Here is a 20,854-nt window from a genome sequence, read left to right on the forward strand (position 1 = left end):
TCACCTTTCTGCCATCATTGTTTGGATTTCAACCTCTTCGTACATAGGCAGTCTCTCTAGGTGGTCACCCGCAATCTTTTCTACGAATTATGTGTGCTCTCCAAGAATATTTTCTTTCTAGTTACAAAACAAAATAAATCACTTCATATCCGCGAAGTGACTGACGAAGAAGGAGCTTGCTTCGGAGGTAAAATCTGGTAAACCGTAAGTGCTACGTACATCCACTCGATCATACGGCAGCGAAAGATTTAGGACGTTAAACCTCAATATTAATATTGTTATTATTATTATTATTACAGTGAAGGTTCGTTGCAGCACCTCCCTCCCACCTCTTTTAGGTCAATTTATGACCAAATTTCCCGCCTAAACTTCTTAGGTAACGAGGGGCGGCTGCTGCTGACCCCCACCCTCGAAAAAGCCCAGGCCCGGAGGAGCCAGCGCTGCGGCCGCCTTGTGAGCCCATCGCTCCACCGCCAAGGCATCTTCGATGTGTGCTTAGAAAAAGTAGTTGACAATTAAGAGTACATAGTACTCTACTATGGCAGAGCTGGAAGCCGTCCGGTGAATGTGATGTTCATGGTGGAAAGCAGTATCGAAGCGCACTGAGTGATGCCCAGCTAAGAAGAGAGGAAACGCACGAGTGAGCGTTATATATAGGCATGGTTCTTCCTATCAACGTAGAGCACGCGCCAAGAGTCGAGTGAGCATCGTGTAAGTGGTGGCGCACTTTCTAGGGCACGGCATTCAAAGCAAACGAGAGCACAGCTGCAACTCTAGCGGGATCGGTGAGAACTAGTATGGCTATGATGGCGGTATGGACGGACAAAGCTCAAGCATAAAAAGCAAGCTCCTAAAAGCGATAATGGCTACTCCCCCTTTCTTGTCTGGTAGGCTCTCCTGTGTTCCTACCTTCCATTATGCCTTTCATTGGCCGTTTCGTCAAATGATGCGTGGTGCATAATTTCACATCGGTTATTGTTTCAACGAGAGCTGTTAAGACACCACAACAAGGGTAGTTTTTGGTGCCATAATTGTTCACCGCCACCGCCACCGGTTTCTGTAACCCCTACCGTGAGAAATAATAAAAGAAGCTAAATAATAAATATGAACTTGAGCCCTCTGCGTGAAAGCCAAGTTATCTACCTTTGAGCTACGCCGGGTTTCTTTTTTGCCTTTAATTTACATTGAGCTACGCTGGTTTGAAACTCTGTTTTATACTTACCCTACACAAGTTTTATGTTCAGTAAAAAATTGCGTTAAGATGTCTATCATGAGCTTTAGAACAGCAAAGAAACAGCGAAACATCATGGAATGCGAAATGCGCAAGCAGTGGCCCGTGGACTGCTCTAACACATTGCAAAAGCCTCAATCATAATTATTAATTATCGTCACCCTGCAACATCAGCAATGTGCACGTAATGTCTTACAAGTTTGTAGTGGGTATGATGCTTCTTCCCAAAAATGACGAATAATGGCACAGTGGAGTCTTCCCGACTACACAAAAAGTATGATGATTTGTGCCGTAGTCGGTACCTTGCAAGTGCTCTTGTAGTAGTTACCCAAATACTGTTTTTAAAAGAATATATAAAGTCTACAATCTTCCAGTTTTTGCTGTTACTGTGCTTCGTGTTGCACGCCGGCCTGGCATTTTTTGTTCTCTTTTAAGTCGCTCTCTAATAGTTTAGTAGTTATAAAATGAAATCATCGTATACTTTCTCAACTTATGTATAACAATATCATCATCATCAGCCTGACTACGTCCACTGCAGGACAAAGGCCTCTCCCATGTTCCGCCAGTTAACCCGGTCCTGTGCTTGCTGCTTCCAATTTATACCCGCAAACTTCTTAATCTCATCTGCCCACCTAACCTTCTGTCTCCCCCTAACCCGCTTCCCTTCTCTGGGAATCCAGTCAGTTACCCTTAATGACCAGCGGTTATCCTGTCTACGCGCTACATGCCCTGCCCATGTCCATTTCTTCTTCTTGATTTCAGCTATGATATCCTTAACCCCCGTTTGTTCCCTAATCCACTCTGCTCTCTTCTTGTCTCTTAAGGTTACACCTACCATTTTTCTTTCCATTGCTCGCTGCGTAGTCCTCAATTTAAGCTGAACCCTCTTTGTAAGTCTCCAGGTTTCTGCTCCGTAGCTAAGTACCGGCAAGATACAGCTGTTATATACCTTCCTCTTGAGGGATAGTGGCAATCTACCTGTCATAATTTGAGAGTGCTTGCCGAATGTGCTCCACCCCATTCTTATTCTTCTAGTTACTTCAATCTCGTGGTTCGGCTCTGCGGTTATTACCTGCCCTAAGTAGACATAGTTTTTCACAACTTCAAGTGCACTATTACCTATCTCGAAGCGCTGCTCTTTGCCGAGGTTGTTGTACATTACTTTCGTTTTCTGTAGATTAATTTTAAGACCCACTTTTCTGCTCTCCTTGTCTAACTCCTTAATCATGAGTTGCAATTCGTCCCCCGAGTTACTCAGCAATGCAATGTCATCGGCGAAGCGCAGGTTACTAAGGTATTCTCCATTGACTCTTATCCCTAACTGTTCCCATTCTAGGCTTCTGAAAACCTCCTGTAAGCACGCGGTAAACAGCATTGGGGAAATTGTGTCCCCCTGCCTTACACCCTTCTTGATTGGTATTCTGTTGCTTTCTCTATGAAGCACTATGGTAGCAGTTGATCCCCTGTAGATTTCTTCCAGAATGTTTATATATACTTCATCTACGCCCTGATTCCGCAGTGTTTGCATGACGGCTGATATTTCTACTGAATCAAACGCCTTCTCGTAATCTATGAAGGCTATGTATAGTGGTTGGTTATACTCTGAGCATTTCTCTATTACCTGATTGATAGTATGAATGTGGTCAATTGTTGAGTAGCCTGTTCGAAATCCTGCTTGTTCCTTTGGTTGATTGAATTCTAATGTTTTCTTTACTCTGTTAGCAATTACCTTTGTAAATAGCTTGTATACTACAGAGAGCAAGCTGATCGGCCTGTAATTCTTCAAGTCCTTGTCATCTCCTTTCTTATGTATTAAGATGATGTTAGCGTTCTTCCAAGACTCTGGTACTCTTCCCGCCAGGAGACACCTCGTAAACAGGGTGGCTAGTTTTTCTAACACAATCTGTCCTCCATCTTTCAGCAGATCTGATGTTACCTGATCCTCACCAGCAGCTTTGCCCCTTTGCATGCTCTCCAAAGATTTTCTGACTTCTTCTATCATTACTGGTGGGGTGTAATCTGGGTTACTGCTAGTTCTTATAGTATTAAGGTCGTGGTTGTCTCGGCTACTGTACAGATCCCTGTAAAACTCCTCCGCTATCTTAACTATCCTATCCATATTGGTAGTTATTTTGCCTTCTTTGTCCCTTAGTGCATACATCCGACTTTTGCCTATCCCAAGTTTCCTCTTCAATGCTTTGACACTTCCTCCGTTTTTCAGAGCGTGTTCAATTCTCTCCATGTTATACTTTCTTACATCGCATACTTTACGTCTATTAATCAACTTCGAAAGCTCTGCCAGTTCTATTTTGTCTGTTGTACTTGACACTTTCATGATTTGACGCTTCTTAATTAGGTTCTTCGTTTCCTGTGAAAGCTTGCCAGTGTCCTGTCTAACTACCCTGCCTCCAACTTCCACTGCACACTCCATAATGATACTCGTCAGATTATCATTCATTGTATCTACGCTAAGGTTGGTTTCCTCACTGAGAGCCGAGTACCTGTTCTGCAGTGACACTCTGAATTCCTGTACTTTCCCTCTCAGTGCTAGCTGATTGATTGGCTTCTTGCGTATCAAGTTCTGTCGTTCCTTCTTCAAGTCTAGGCGAATTCGAGACCGTACCATTCTATGGTCACTGCATCGTACCTTGCCAATCACTTCCACATCCTGCACGATTCCAGGGTGTGCACTCATTATAAAGTCTATTTCGTTCTTATTTTCGCCATTAGGGCTCCTCCATGTCCACTTGCGGTTTTCTCGTTTTCGGTAGAAGGTATTCAAAATCCGTAAATTATTGCGTTCTGCGAATTCTACTAGTAGCTCTCCTCTGGCGTTTCTAGTACCGATGCCATAATCTCCTACTGCTTGGTCTCCAGCCTGCTTCTTCCCTACCTTTGCATTAAAGTCGCCCATCACTATAGTATACTGTGTTTTTACCTTACTCATTGCCGATTCCACGTCTTCACAGAAGCTTTCAACTGACGCGTCATCATGGCTGGATGTAGGCGCGTAAGCCTGTACTACCTTCATCTTGTATCTTTTATTCAGTTTAATTACGATACCTACCACCCTTTCATTAATGCTATAGTATTCCTCTATGTTGCCAGCTATGTTTCTGTGAATGAGGAACCCCACTCCCAGTTCTCTTCTGTCTGCCAAGCCCCTGTAGCAAAGGACGTGCCCATTCTGTAGCACCGTATAGGCCTCATCTGTCCTCCTAACCTCACTGAGCCCTATTATATCCCATTTAACACCCTCTAGCTCCTCGAATAGTACAGCTAGACTTCCCTCACTAGATAAGGTTCTAGCGTTAAACGTTGCCAAGTTCAGGTTCCAATGGCGGCCTGTCCGGATCCAGAGATTCTTAGCACCCTCTGCTGCGTTGCAGATCTGACCGCCGCCGTGGTCAGTTGCTTCGCAGCTGCTGGGGACTGAGGGCCGTGAGTTATTTGACGTAATCAATGCGGCGGCGATGGCGTAGTGGTTAGAGCATCCGCCTCGCATGCAAGAGGTCCGTGGTTCAAATCCCGGTACCGCGCAGTTCCCAACCGGATTAAAAAAAAAAAAATCCGCGTGTTGATGGAACTGCATTAAGAGGCCTGGGGTGCGGCCTCACCGGCAAACACCGCCGAGAACGCACTCCCTCACCAGAGAAGGATTGGCCACCCTGGTGCAGTATCTGGCCACTACCTCCCACATGATTACGTCAAATGTATAACAATATATTGCTAGACATATTTTGGGAATTATGGACATAATAGCTCCCGCCCATGTTTATTCTCTGGAGAATCTTGTTCGCACGAGTATGCTTCCCTTTTTATTTACCTAAACATATCTGCTTTTGTACAGATTGAATGTCTACTTACATATCTTGAGCTCTTGTTTCGCGCCGCTAGGGTGCTGGGCAGTTTAGTTGTCTTCAACAGTTTTATTGCGATAGCAATTATATGGACAGTCTCAGCTGCACTCTAAGGCAAAATTACCCGAAAAAGGAGTAACGGAGCCCAATAGGTGCGCGCGATGCATGGATAGACCGTTGAGGAGTAACCACAGAAAGAATATGTGCCGCGCGAAAAAGATGTACTGCCCGCGAATTGCAGGCAGCGCGAAAAGCATTGCCAAGGTACCCAGCCCTCCCCCTCCCTTCTCCTCCTCTGCTGGCTCAGTCTTTCCCCGTATTTCGCCGGCGACGGTTGGCGTGTTCAGTGCCTCCCGTATAAAAATCTGTGCCAGGCACACCGCCGTCGGGGGGCCGTCAAACGCCACTTTTCTCCGCTGCCGCTAGAGGCGCTGGGTAAACAGGGTGCCGCTGCTGCCATTCAGTCCAGGTGTTGTGCGTGCAGCCCATTCAGTGGTGCGCAACTTCATTTTGTGGGAAAGTTTTCGGCCAGTACGTGCGTATAATGCTTTAGGATGGCCTACTGCTGTGTTCCGCTGTGCAAATCGGACGAGAAAAGGAAACTGGCAGAAACTCCTTTCATGAACTACCCGCTGACGCAGACACTCGAGTGCGCTGGCTTGCCGCAATATGACGAGACAAGTGGTGGCCGAACACCACCTCATGCTACACCAAAGTATGCAGTCGCCACTTCAAAGAAGAGCACTTCATCGAAGGCAAGCGGTGACGCCTAAAAAATGGGGCTGTGCCGTCAGTTTTTGAAGAATACCCGCCCCATTTCCAGCCGAAATCAACTCCGGCACGATATACAGCAAGCATCGACAAACGAGTGAGTGCTACATGGCGCGCAGCGACTCCGCGAGCGGCAACGTTGCTTCAGCAGTGGAGGATATGTCGGATTGTTTCGCGATGGACACATCGTCGGAGGCCAACTTGCGTGATCAAGGCGTCCAGGTAGCCAGCAGGTCAACTTCAATTAAGTGTGCTTGTCGCAGAGAAAGCGAAGTGGAGAAGAAAAGAAAAGGAGTTGAGGAGCCAGCTGCTTCGGCTGCAACAGACCATCGACAAGTACAAAATGGAATTGAAAAGGCTGCACGAGGACGCTCTGGTTGCGGATGTTTCTTACATCAAGGAAGGGGCGAAAGAAAAGGAACCCGCAGCTTTATTCTTGATTGATCAGATTGAAAACTTCAAGAAGAAGAGGCCTAGCTGGTCTGAGGAGACAACCCGACGTTGTGTAGTTTTAAGGCATTTATCGACAAGGGCGTACGAACACATCCGCGGTGAAATGCTTTTGAAGCTTCCTTGCAGAATTACTTTGAGCAACTATTTGGGAACCAACAGTGGAGAAACAGGCCGCAGCAAACTCGCCGAACCTCGCCTTAGAGTAGAAGCAGAGAGCTTGACTGTACCACAGTCAAGGGTGTGGTCACTCATGGTCGACGAAATGAAGATCGGGGAAAAGCTCCAGTACAACAAACAGCAGGACTGCGTTGTGGGGCACCCAGATGTCTCTTTGGAACAACATGGTGGGGACCTTACCTTAGCAAACTTTCTTCTCTGCTTCCTAATTACAGGACTCTCGACGTTGTATCGCATTCCAGTGGCCTACTATTTTAGCATGGGGTTAACAGGCCCACAGCTTCACAAGTTGTTGATTTTTGTGCTTGAATAAGTAGAAGCCTGTGGTTTCAGAGTAGTTTGCTTAGTGAGTAATAACCACAGAGTGAACGTCAATGCCATGACACTTTTGGTCGATGGTCCTCTTACGTACCGGATAGAACATCCCTGTGACTGTGACAGGCTCCTCTCTTTAAGTTTTGATCCTTGCCACGTTTAAAAAAAACGTGCGCTCGCAGTTTCTAGCCCACGAGATTGGTCCGAAAGGAGAGGTCTTGTCCTGCTACATCAAGAATCTCTACGACCTACAGAAGGACCTGGTTGTAAAGCCTGTCCACTACCTCAGCCGAAAACATGTCTGTCCGAATAACATAGAAGAAACGGATGTCACGAGGGCAATTCAGGTCTTCTCGCCTGATGTTACTGCAGCCCTGGAGCATCTCAGAGACCAAACTGGGCATACATAGAGTGTATCATTCGCAGCTGCAGCCCAGACCATCGTTTTCATGCAAAACATGCATCGTTGGTTCGTGCTGCATGATAAAAGTAATACTACCCAGCACATCCACAAGAAATGGCCTGACACTCGGCAATTTGACGATGCTGAGTATGCAAGACTGGAGTGGCTCGAGGTCACGCTGCCCGTGTACTTGGATGAACTGGAAAAAAGCTGTCGAAGTCAAAAGGAATTTTTGACGAAAGAAACGTATGGAGCATTCCTCCTGACCACATATTCCACAGTTGCCTGTATCAAGTACCTACACAAAAAGGAGAAGTTCTTGTTTGTGCTCACTCGTAAGTTTAATAGTGACCCCAATGAGTCGCTGTTTGGAACACTGCGGATGTCCTCTGGCTGCAATGACATGCTGAATGTTTGTTCTCTTTTGCAAGGGCTGGAGAAGGTTTTAAAAACTGGACTTGCCGCATGCAGCATGGGATCAAGTGTTGCATACAGAAAATGTGCCCAAATGTCAACAGGCACACTGCTCTCTGAAGCTTCTCCTTTGCTAGCACAGCAGCCACCCCAGCTACAGAGAGCTACATGTGCTTTGCAACGGATCAATTCAACAGTCTTGCCTCAGCACTTGCCGTCACTTGAGATTTCTGCAACTGTTTATGTTGGGGGCTATATTGCCCGCGTCATAAACGAGAACATGTGTTGTGGAAGTTGCACTGCAGTCTGCACAAAGCCAGCGAGCAATCAACCTATCTTGCAGTTCACTCACAACCAGGACCGAGGTGGGCTACTTTACCCGTCAGACCAGTTGACGTGCTGAGGGCATTTGCGGATCGTGCTCTGAAGGACAATACGACTCTAAAAAAGCCATTTTCTACCCTGGTTAAGTAGGCTGTACCAGCACTGTGTGCTTCAAACCTGCTCAAGTGCAAGGAGATGGATGACACTCACAGAGCTAAGCTCATGGAGCTGATATCTGTTCGGTTTTTGCGGCCTCTGCTGGCGAACTATGCATTCACTGTCAGTAACAAGCATGATGCTTTCAAGTACCTCACGAAAAAGCCCCTGTCAAGAAAACATGCAAAACTGTGAGGCTACCGAAAAAAGAGATACTTACAAATAAAAGTTCCTTTTTTTTGCAAAATGTATTCGTATCGCATCAATTGGGTTCATTTTGCAGAATATAGAGCTGCGATGCAAGGCAAGTCAACGTTGGAAATTTATGTACATTATGTCCAAGCATGTAGGTGTGTGCATACGCGGCATGTTTTTGGTATTCATTTAGCGAGGCGTTCTTCGCTTGCGGCTAGTACGTGAAAGCTGGCAACTAGATCTCTGAAACACTCGGTAACATAATTCAGTGATTACAGCCGCGATATATTGAGGTTTGAGTGCAGAACATTAAGAATTTAATCTGTTTAATTTTGAGTGCGGAGCCAGAACCACGGCAGCTGCGGCACGTAGCGAACTCAGGCACCCTGTTTAGGTAGCGGCACCTGGTGGCGAGGTGCCGCACTCGCGCCAACAGAGTAGTCCCATTGTTCTCTTCCGCTTTTACCGGGCACTGAAAGTTATAAAGGAGGCACTGGCGTGTTGCGTCGCGCTCGGAGTGCTCGACCACGGCCGCCTGGATTCGACGATCTAAGAATTACGACGTGGTGCTTGTGTGTGCGCTTGGATGAGCGTGGGAAGCTGCTTTTGCGTCTTGCTGTGTCCATGAAGTCTGGAGCAAGTCTCGACACGTCACCGCGCCGCTCTGTATATCTCTGGCTTCAAGATGGTCACGACCAACACACGACAGCAACAGCTGGGAAGGCCAATATGGCGGCCGAGAACACAATAGGCCTATCGGATATATACTCCAGTCCCACTCAGAAAACACGCAGAAAACAGCGCTGGATTCTAAGGCAAGTAGGTTATCATTCTTTATTCTACTCTACTTGTCGCGTGTACGATACGGATCGCGCTTGCCTGCAACGGGTTCGGTGGTGTTGTGTATCGCACGCACAAAACGCATCGCGGTCAGCTTCGGCATCTGCAGGTCACCAGTGCTTTGCGACAGCCTGGAAATCGGCCGCCATTGCCGTCGGCCTCCCGCACGCTCGCTCATCGAGTGCTCGCCTGTCTTCGCCGCCTTGAGCTCCAGGCTAACGATATCGGGCTGAGTCCTTGTCGCTGTGTTGGGAGTCGTCGAAAACACGTTGCGGGTTCTCGTAAAGAGCTTGGTTGTAGTATGTCGCGCGCTCTAAGTGCACCAGGACAGGCTGGCGGGGCTTTCGCTAGCGTCGGAACTCACTGAAAATTGGTCACCATTACAGTTCGCTTTCCCGTCAGCCGGTCGCAAGCAGCTCGGCCGGCTCGGCACCGTCTGTTGGCCACGGCGACGGACCCGTGTTTGCTCGCTACACTCGCTAGAGTTTGTGGAAAAGGGCTGCATTACTGTTGATTTCTTCGGCGCTAGCTCCAAACCAGCTCGACGCTGTTCGTGGCAGCGGCCAAGCATACGCTCGCTTTCCTGTTCGAAGTTCGCTGGCCGCAGACACTCCGTGTGCAGCACCGTGTTTGGTCTCGCGTTCGCTTGCTCGAGCTGAACGACGTCGCTCGCTTAGGACTCGCCGACCTGTTAGCGGCACGGTGGTTCGCAGAGTTGTGGCTTCGGCCGCCGCTCCTAAGCTGTTGCGTTACGGGGATCAAAACGAGTCTTTGACGATGTGTGACATCACGGTGAAATTATTAGCATGTCATATATCACGTATGCTTTCATTTCACCTTGCACGTACTCTCATATGCATTTGTAATCATCCTCTGTCATGTGTGACTTAATATTTTACATACTTATTGAGCAGCCGTTGGCATACACCGTGCTGAAGACTGTGTGTGCTGGCAATCTGTGATGCCTGTTATCCGTCTCTTTCGTCAGAGCAGCTTCAGAAAGACTGTACGACATGTGAAGGTAGAGTTTTTTATGTGTCATACTTTAACACTTGTTTTTATTAACGTGCACGTACTTGTCATATGCGTGCATATCTTCATCTTCTGTTGCGTGTGTCTAACTATTTTTACTATCTTATTGTACGTACAGCCATGGGAACACAACATACAGAAGGCTGCGTGCGCTAGCGTCTGCAATGCCTGTCATCTATCGCTTCCGTCGGAGGAGCTACCCAAAGAGTGAACAAGATTTGACAACGAGACTGGACTTGTACACTTCACCAAGAATTCACATTAAAAAATGGAGAAACTTTATGTGTGTGTAGAAAAATAAAAGATTTCGGTGTCTCACTTTTGTCTTTCGTTGTTGTCGTGACTGCGAAAGCAGTCACACATAGGTGGCTAACTATTTTTTCGCGTTTTCTGCGCACTTTGTTGCTCACTGCACAGAAAAACAGGCGAAAAAAGTATTAGGCTTGGCGGAAAAAAAGAAAAAAAAAACAATGTTTGAACTAGAGACAAAAAGTTCATCTGATTGGAGTATTTGAGTGGATCAACCATTTGTCTGGCAAGGTGCAACTGTAAGGACTAACAATTGCCCAGTAAGGTGTAAATGTAGGGATTAACAGCTGCTCTATAAGGTGCGAATGTGAGGACTACATGTTAGTCCTTCGGGGTGAACTGTAGGACTAACGGTTACTCACTAAGGTGTTGATGTAAGGACTAACTGTTAGTTTCTTCTGGGGACTAACAGTTAGTCCTCACATTCTTCCTTATGGGGACTAACTGTTAGACCTAGTGCCGTTAGTCCCTAAAGGGACTAATGGTTGTGGCAGCCCTATTAGTCCCCAAAAGAACGAACCACACGCCCTTTTAACACCCTTTTGCCTTAGAGTCTGGTTTTTACTGTTGTCAAGGCTGCCATCATGCACCGTATATGTATACGTATCTATATGTAGAAAAACTCAGGAAATTAAAAAAAGTGACAGCTTTGCCGCAAAGACAAAGCAATGGATCCTCTATGTAGCAACAAATTGGAAAGTCACACACCAATGGGCAAGCAGATCGAAATGTAAGCAGATCGAAAATAAGCCTCTCTGTTGTTACTTCACTGTGTCTGAAAAGCGCACTCTTTTCGCAATCAGAGACTGTGCATTGATGGAAGTGACCTTTCTGCTCCCGGTAATTAAAACAAAATTGTTCCGGTGAAAGCCCAAGGCCAGCGAAGACGCACAATTGTCCCCACCGCGAGATTAAGGCGCGCGAGCGAGCGTCCACCTTCTCCACTCTGAGGGGCAAAGTTCGCGCGGGAGATGAGAATGTGCACCTACTGTCTGGTAATGCTAAAAGCACAATAGTTCGGCCCTCCCCCCTAGACGGGCGCCGCCGGATGCTCATTGCGCAATCTTACTGGTAATGCTGAAAACACGATAGTTTCCCCCCGAGATGCCTATCACCAGCGGTAAGTGGTAGATATAATTAGCTTGCCGCTTGAGCGTTCGAGGGCGTGTTGCTCGGTGGCTCAATGGTTAACGCCTTGCATTCACGAATCAGAAGTTCCACGTGCGATTCTGCACGCTGGAGTCTTTCTCGAGATTTTTCCTTTCTTGCATTTTCATATATATAGATATGTATACATATATGGTGATTGGTTGCCGGCAGCAAAATCTAGTGGAGAGTGTCTATATAATTGCAATTGTAATAAAACAAAAGCCGCTCGCGCTTGGCACCCAGCTCGTAGCAATGCGCGTTTATCTCTCACGCGTACTTGTGTGCTCGCGCTTATCCTTCGGTGGAATGAATCGTGGGCCTTGGCCTTTCACCGGAATGCTTGCGTTAGTTGCCTGGGCCACAAAAGTAAACTTTGCTCACTGGGCAGGCCCCGTTCGCAAAAAGAGTGCACTTTTCAAAAACAACAAATTAACAACTGGGGCACTCGTCAGTTTGCATTCATATCTGTACCTGTGAATGCATTTCGTGCATCGTTTTCGTTTAAACATCACATTAACCGTCAAGTTGTAAACGTTGTTAGTTAGCTCTCATTCTGTGTGTGCTGCTTTCGTGCGTCATTTGCGCTTAAGCAGGGAGCTGCACGTTTCGATCTGCTAGCCGTTCTCAGTGTTGCATTTCATGTTATCGCTAGTGTATTCATTGTTTCGTGCTTGTGGTGAAACTGTGATTTTTTTTTTCAATAACAGTGTAACACCCTTCTGACAAAGGTGTTTAAGCAGTTGTTGCTCTTTGTCATCATTATAGCTAAAAAGCACACTGTGGTATGTGAGTCACAGAGTTATGACACTATTCATTAAGTGTTATTTCTGCTTGTTACCAATCTCATAGTCTAAACGCTTTTCTAAGCATGTCCTTGATGTTTTGTACACCAAGCCTTTATTTAATTGTCCTATATACCCGTCGTAGCAGTTACATTGGAGTGGTTTTCGCGTTGACCCATGGATGTATTATCAATGAATTCACGCTTGAAATGTTAGCCGAATAACCAGCATAAGAAACAGCTTGTATAGCTTTATCTGTAGGATGATAATTTTCCCGCTTCAGATTAGGCATGCTTACGATGTTTTGCTACATTAGCCTACATATTCTTTATTTATTTATTTATTTATTTATTTATTTATTTATTTATTTATTTATTTATTTATTTATTTATTTATTTATTTATTTATTAAGTCCTAACAGGCCTTCTCCGACCCATAGAGTAAGGGGGCCTCACAAAATAAATGATCACATAATGACTACATATTACCGCGTAGGAAGATGTAGCTAAAAACCCAAACATTACTTCATAAACACATTAAAGTGTTGCCTAACAATCATCGCAAAGGTGAAAAGAGCATAAGAAAATTTCAAATTATTAAGCTAATAAAGTTATGAAAAAATGTACCTGCAATGAACAACAATAGGATTCTTGTCGCACGGCTGGAATCGCCATATCCGCTTGAGAAACGGCAGCAGGGCATCCGGATAGGCAGGTACGCCCTCTTCTGGCCATGCGGTGAAGTGGAATTGTGTCACAATTCTGGTCTTGCTTTTCTGCAAAGCGAAAATGACAGTGCTTGATAAAGTTAAAATATACTCGGGTCACGAGGACCTTCGTGTTCTTACACACGCATATCTGGGGCCATATTCGCTGTCAGCAGGCCCGTAGCCAGGGGTGTGCCCTAAAGCATCAACCCCCCCCCCCCCCCCAAAATTCATATAGGAAGGGTGTTTTGTCGAGGGAAAACAACACAAATAGATGTTTTGCAAGGCCTCCAAAAAGTGCCCCCTCCTCCTGTGTTATTTGGAGTGTGATTCATTAAAATATTACATACCTGTATGCAATCATGTTTTCAGTTAGTGAGTACAAGCCTCCGTTTGTGAACTTACATTTTACGAAAAGGAGTATCTAGTAGGCTAGCGAAGCTTAATAGTTGGAGGTTTCGCTGAAGACTAACTTTTTAAATGGGTGGACAGTTTTAAAAACATCGTCTCCAGCTTATTTTCATCCAATGTGTCTGAAAAGATACTGCACTGAAATGTTCTTCTGTCAAACACTATTGATGCAGCACGCCTGAGCGAACCAGAAATTGCAGTGGTTATTTTATTTACTAGTTCACAAAACTAAAAGCCCTTTCTATCTGACAGTGCTTATACCCTCTATAATGAACTTTGATGTAATTTTTGTTCGCGTGAATTCTTTCCAATTTCCAATTAGCCTTTCTGGTTTTCTATGGTTTAAGAAACATTAAATGAGAAAAAGGGGGTCATGTTGATGATTTATAACAAAAACTGGAGCTTGCATGAGCTTGGCCTTCAAGGGCAGATTGCGATAGCGTAATCAGAATTTGTGCACATCGCTTTCTGAACTGCTAGCTTGAATCGGTTCTCCGCGTATGCTTCATCCGAAACGCTAGATACAAATGATCGAGCGCGTAACACTGGCCATTTCAAACTCTCATTGAATGCCCACTGCAAGCACAGTTATTAAGCACTTGTTGAGGCGTAATTATTTTATTTGTGAATTAGCGAAGGGCTCACAGCACGTTAGTAGGAAAACACATGAACCTATACAGCTGTTCACCTGGTCGGTGGTTGTATTGCTGCTGATGTTTTGAACATGTCGGAGCGCTTTCAAATGGGTGGGCTTTTAAAACGCCTACTTGTTGCTCAATTCATGTGCCTTGACACCTGACGCGATTCTAAGCTTCTGCCATGCAATCTTATTATAAGATGCGTTAACGAGACTCCTTCCTCTACATCACATTCATATAGCGATGCACAATTTAGCCGCAATATAACAAATATTGTGGTTCTGTGGGAGAACACCTGCATACTACGCAGACAACCTGGGTTGATTCCTAAGTCCCGAAAACTGATAATATTTATCTTTGCTTGTATCAATTGTACGGTCGCGAAAAAAGGGGATGATTTTTTTCGCTCACAATCAACGACGCCCACGCTGACACCGACGCCGGAATTTCTGAGAAAGGAGCTTTTTAACGCCATTGCATTTTTAAGGTGTTAATCTGTGAGAAGCTCAATCAAGTAGCGGGTAATTGCAGTGCACAAGTAACTAACTACCAGTAGGAGTTGCCGTTATGACATTGTTAGTATAAGAAAAAATAAACATTTAATTGGGTTTGAGATTCGGATAACGTTAAAATGGTTTTCCAATTTACGGCTGAACGTTGCGATAGAACACAGTGACATCATGTCTTTATTTAGCAAATATTGAATACGTACAGAGTATGAAATCTTTGAAATCTTATTCTTGGCCAAGCATCGCTACATGTGAGTAGGCGTGATTTAGGCGTAGTGAGACTGGCTGACGTGGCATCTGTGGTATGTGTCTTGAGGGTAACTACCAGTCTGCGCCTGGCAGATCACGTGCACTGACAGCATGATGACGCAACTTGAGTGATCTTATTTAGAGCTAGTATTGAGAGGTTATAAAGCGAAAGTAACCTTGTATGGCAAACCAGATTGGTTGAAGGAAAGTGTAAATTTAAGAAATTATTTTCACTGTTATACACAATGAGCTCTAACAGACAATAATGCCAGGGAAAGTATAGAGAATGGTATTAAAAGTAATTGTAATGTCAATAGAGAGGAAGAAATGTGGATAAAACATAACGCGGCAGGATCTGAACCTGCCAGGAATTATTGGTCAGCCGCCATCTCTTATTAAGATCCCGTTATACGTGATCCCAAACAAGCAAAAAAAAAAGTTTTCTACGCTAGTCATATTGGCAACAGGTGGCGCTCAATGACACTCGCACATTTAAATGCACATATATCCCTATATTGTGCGCAGGTGGATGACCGCCACCATAGTCCAGTGTAGAGCAGCAGACGCGTAATTCGAAGGAGGTAGGTTTGGTCTCTGCCTGGGGCTAGTTAACTTTTCACCCACTTCTCTTTCTCCACATTCATATTATAATTACTCCTAATAACATTCCCTATAATTCCCCTGGCATTATTTTCTGTTGGTTCTCTCTAAACCACATGGATAAACCATATTCTAATATTAGGCGCACTAAGGTGATGCAAGCTTGATATTTTTTTAATTGAACATTGCAAGGTACATATGAGGTGTGCAAGAGTGGTGGAATACCCCTCGTCAGTAATATTGATTTGCACTGCTCATAACGTAGTGATAATGGTGCTGAATGAATGCCAATGTACTATATTCGTCAAAATTGCTGAGGCCTATGGAAGTTGACGTTGCTACCACAATGATGAGTCCAGGTTGCAATGAGATTTTTTTATTTTGATAATCATATGCTCAATCATGATACAAATAAGGCTGTTCTGCTGTATAGCGGTAGGGTGAGGACCTATTAATGGCAGAGTAGGCTACACGCTCACCTACTAGAGCGTTCATCTCTTCACACAGCAGGGTATTACTAGTAAATTTTCAGCACTCTGTGGAATCCTTGGAGTGGCGCCGGCTGTGGCTTGCACTTAAGAACTCTTGTGAACTGCCAATTTTATTTAAGTACCTGTTCGTACGCGCAGATAGACAGCAAACCACGGTAAGTTAATTTTGTGAGTACATGAATATGCTAACGGCGACAAAACTTCTTTCGAATGATTTAAAAAAGACAACATCTTTGGAAGACTGATATCAAATAAGATCCAAAGTACAGGAGCGCACAATGAATGTAAATACAATGCTCTACAGATGTTGTCTGACCAGGAGTGAGTGTTTCAGGAATGCTCACCGATGTTTCAACACGTAAAGCTATTTTAGTCGAAGGCACGTCGTTAGGTTTGGCTTGTTGTTTTAGATGCAAAACAGCTTATGGCTGAATTCAATCCGGTGTGCGGCGTGAGCGCCTTTACTGCGCATGCACAAAAGCTGGCCGACGCGCTAGGCCGTTCCGGCCGTTGTAAGGTGCTAGCTGTGACTTCTACTTCTTGCACTCTCTCAGCAATCACACGATAACGTCGGGAAACGAGATTCTGCAGATGCGCAATAAACCAACTCGTTGAATCCTACACAGAACGCACTGGCCCGTGTTTGCGCGTTCAGGCCTGTCAACTTAGCTGTGGTCTCTCCTCCGTCACCTTCTCGGCAATCACTTGATGGCGTCGGGGATGGAGATTCTGCAGACGCTCAATGAGCATGCTCCCGCGTGGCGTGGCGATGAACCCGCGTAGCTTGCTTCGACAAGAGTTCAGGACGAGTAACAGCAACAAGCACTGCGGGTATTCATGTGGTGCTCCACTTGCAAAGTCGTGTTAACTTCGGGCAAGGTGGCACCGGTGATGAACGGAACTTTAAGTCGACCCATGCGCTACTTCGTATGCTACTCACGGTTCTTTTTAGTGAGAGTTGGTGTAATTTTCTTTTTTTTTTCTCTTGAAATGGCTAGTTATGGACCCCCTGTGACATGGTGTGGCTAGCGGTACTTGTAATCTGCGTAAAAATAAGCTGGGGAGAGGATCGGCATGCTCATATCCCACTTGTGTGGAGCACAGTACGGTAAAACGTGCTAATAAAGGAAGAAACAACAAAACTAAATGTATATGATTGGCGTTCAGCACTCAAGAACGGGAAAGTAAGAAACATTAGAAAAAAAAGAAGCGACTGAGAAAAGGAGGGCGGGGGAAGATAATTCAATGCCAAAATACCAGTCGCGCCATTTAAAAGGAGTGGAAATGTTAACGAGAATTATGTTCTATTTCAAAGCAACTAAATAATTTTTTCAACTTAATTATATATTCATTCTGTAATGAGATATGCCAGAATTTTTTATAACACACAATTTCAAAGCAACTAAATAATTTTTTCAACTTAATTATATATTCATTCTGTAATGAGATATGCCAGAATTTTTTATAGCACAAATGCCACAGGCCGTTGAATTCGAGGGTGGTATAGTTATTAGCTGGCGACAAGTATTGCTAAATACGCTTTAAAAATGTTTCAAAATTCTTGCTGAAACTCGTTACCTCCTACATCGCGTTGTGCTCGATATGTACTGCTGTCGTGAAGGTGACCGTGTGCAGCAAACTGTTTCAATTATAAGTTACAGGCTGTATGTGACAAGAACGTTTAATTTGTCATTAGCTTAGTTAGCGTTCGTGAGCACAGCGAACGAGGAAAGAGTGGAGACGTAACGCTGGGTAATTTTGCGTTGGAGAAGTCTTTGCCGCGGAGTTTCGAAGCTGGCAACAGGAGGAGAGTAATTTTTTGTAAAAACAATGACGACAAATAAAAAAAGAAAGAGGCGCAAGTAGTTCTCACCAGTGAAATCTCAAGTTGGCGTATAACAAAGTCGACTTGTGTCTCCGTCTTCAATAATTTCACGCTGAATTTTCCGTACGTCTTTGTCGAATCTGGCCAGTATTGTTCACACTTTGTCTGCGATGAGGAATGCATTGAAATTTTTAAATATTTGGCTACAATAGAAGCCTTATTTTTATTTTTGTCTCTTTTGAGTTTTTTTTAGTTCCGATATGCGTGAGGCATGGTAGGTAAGGTAACCAGAGCATTTCAGGCAGTTGCTGTGAACGAAAATGTTTTAGCTTTCTGTCTCTGCTTCATGCTGAAACTTTTATCACGTTCGCCACGCAACACCGAGGCAGAAGACGTAGCGTACAAGCATGGACAAAGGGAAACAGAATAAGATACAATGATGTCAACTTATTCGTTTCCTTTGTCTGAGTTTATAAGCTTTTCTTCCTTGTACGCTGAACCCTTGTCACCTTGCCTGAATTCATGCAGTTCTCAGCCACAGTTTAAAATCATGATTGACGGGTTTGGGAAGTGTAAATGAGTTGACATAATAACAAAAACAATTGTGGCGTGAGCTGACACGAACTCTCAAATGAAAAAAAAAACCACTGAGTTTGCGCATACAATCGTGTTAACAAGTGCTAACCTTATCGTTCTCTTGTGAATGTCTGCCCGAGTGCACAGCGAAAGCTCTATACCACGTGATACAAAAATAGCAGTGCTTGACCAAATCATTTAACTAATTCACAATGCAAAGAGCTCTGCAAAAATTATTCGAAGAAGATTGATTAAGAAGGAATGTAGCGAGCACTACAAGATTCATTGAATTTTCTCCACTTAAAAGTGAATTTGCGTATATGCATAGTAGAAACATTTCGTAAATGCGAGAAGCGCAACGCTGCGATATGCACATGGCTTCACTTTGATCGAAATGAGCATTCGCTCGAGATAAGCTGGTTTATGGTTAGATACCACGGGCACATCATCTAATTTTTATGCTAGATTAGCAATGTAACGGACCAGCTGGCATTGTTACTCTTGCTTATGTCACCCGACAAGATAATGCTTCCTGGTACCTGACGACAGTTTATGAGACGAGTGTATTTAGTCTGAGGTGCAGAGATAGAGATATAGAGAGACGCAAACTTATTAAAAAAAAAGTCTGGCGAGTTATACAGGTATCTGGGCAGATATCCCCGTTTAGGTATCGGCCACAAGCCCTTGAGCTCTGGCAGCAGCGTCGGCCCACTGGACGGGCCCACATTTGGTCTTCGAGGGCATGGCTGAGCATAGCACTCTTCCAGCCTGTTCGGTTCAAGGCTGCATCCTCGTTTAGAGTCCCACTTTTGCCACACTTCCATAGCATGTGTTCCAGGGTTGCCCTGGCCTTGCAAAACGTGCAGAGCCACGCATAAATTTCTGGGTAACCGAAAGTCATGATTACTAGGTTTTGAAACGTCCTGGTCTGCAGCTATCCCATTGTGGCCGCCTGCCTTTTGTTCAGTTTTCGGTGTTGTGGCGGACATTTGTGCCTGGCCAATCTCTTATGCTGGGTAATACCTTTAAAACCGGTAAGGCGATCCTCCCACTCTGATTCCTCACCAGACCTTGCTGCCGAGGCAGTGGTGGTAATGGTGGCGGCTCGCTCCGTAAGCCCTCGAGCCGCCCCATGCGCCGCCTCCTTGCCGGTGAGCGAGGAAGTGTGGGTGGGTGTCTTTAATACGTAAAAGTCTCTATTTTCAATTTTTCCACAAGTAAAATTCGTAACGCCTCGAGAGAGACGCGGCCATTAACGAAGTTGCGGACTGCGGTCTGAGAGTCGCTGATAACTATGTGCACTTCGGCCGTGGTGGTGGCCACTTCGAGCGCAATAGCCACTTCCTCTGCTGTCTCCGTGTGCTCCGTTCGTACCATGATGCTAGTCTTGCAACCGATCTGGTGGTCTATTACAGCGGTCATGAAGCCACGCCTGCGCGCATACCTGGCCGCATCCACGAACACTGCCTCTCGACATTTGCCACACTTCCTCTGTATGTCCTGTGCTCTCTTTACCCGTCTACCCCTACAGTATTCAGGGTACATGTTCTTCGGCAAAGGAAGGATGGCCAGCCTACCCCTTACGTTACTTGGTACATCGAGTTTGACACCATGCTGAGCGTGATAACTAATTCCTAAACTCTCTATTATGTGTCTGCCCGTTGTGTTTTTGGAAAGGCGTTCGTACGGCGCTATAGTCTGTGCCTTTATCGATTCCTCCAGCGTGTTGTGGAGACCCAGATCGAGTAATTTACTCGTGCTCGTGTTCAGAGATTTTTTTTTTTCTGTAGCGAGCACTGTCGAACCATAATTTATATTTCTGCGTATCTTGGTATGTGCAAGTGAATACATACAAACGCACACTTCAAGATTACAAATATGTAATCCGATTTAACATAACAAAATATCCACAACTACAAACACGTTTCATCATCTATGCCGTTGAAATGCTCAGTACTTAATGGCATCAAATGAGCGAAGGTTGCCCATGCACTAGCACAAAATGAGTGACCTTCGTTCATTTGGTGCCAGTGCATACTGAAAATGCCACTTGCCTAGGTGGCGAAACGTCTATGTAGTTTTTCATACGTTTTATTACGTTAAGTAGAAGTACAAGTTTCTAATCATGAACTCGCCCAACTTCTGGAACATTTTCGCACAAAGAATTCAGTCCCATAAACCCACGCAAAATATACACAGCCATCTCCCCTCTTGCCATGGCTACGTCTATGGCAGAAGCACCCTGTTGCCAACGCGCATGTGAAGGTGGCGCCCCCGCTTTCTGCCCTTACTTCTCTTCTACTCGCTCATGAGGTTTCCCTACCCTACTATCATTTCGCTTCCTCCAATGACACTCCTGTGAACGTACGTCACATCCGCGATGCGTTTTATTTTCGCCTATAAAATAACATAATCAGTCTACCGCTTCCTGTGCTGTG

General features: G+C 45.0%; 1 protein-coding gene across 3 annotated transcripts in view; it reads right to left on the reverse strand.

The window, feature by feature from the left end:
• Nucleotides 1-20,854, reverse strand: part of LOC119181596 (receptor-type tyrosine-protein phosphatase T) — a 224,056-nt gene that overhangs the window by 30,975 nt on the left and 172,227 nt on the right. For all 3 annotated transcript variants that reach the window (XM_075875913.1, XM_075875912.1, XM_075875914.1), the window contains 2 exons: nucleotides 17,889-18,005; nucleotides 13,038-13,186 (listed from right to left, as the gene is read on the reverse strand). In XM_075875913.1, coding sequence (XP_075732028.1) covers nucleotides 13,038-13,186; nucleotides 17,889-18,005 — 266 coding nt within the window. The remainder of the gene's footprint in view (nucleotides 1-13,037; nucleotides 13,187-17,888; nucleotides 18,006-20,854) is intronic.

This window comes from Rhipicephalus microplus, chromosome 10 (assembly GCF_043290135.1).
Source record: "Rhipicephalus microplus isolate Deutch F79 chromosome 10, USDA_Rmic, whole genome shotgun sequence".
Lineage (NCBI taxonomy): Eukaryota > Metazoa > Arthropoda > Arachnida > Ixodida > Ixodidae > Rhipicephalus > Rhipicephalus microplus.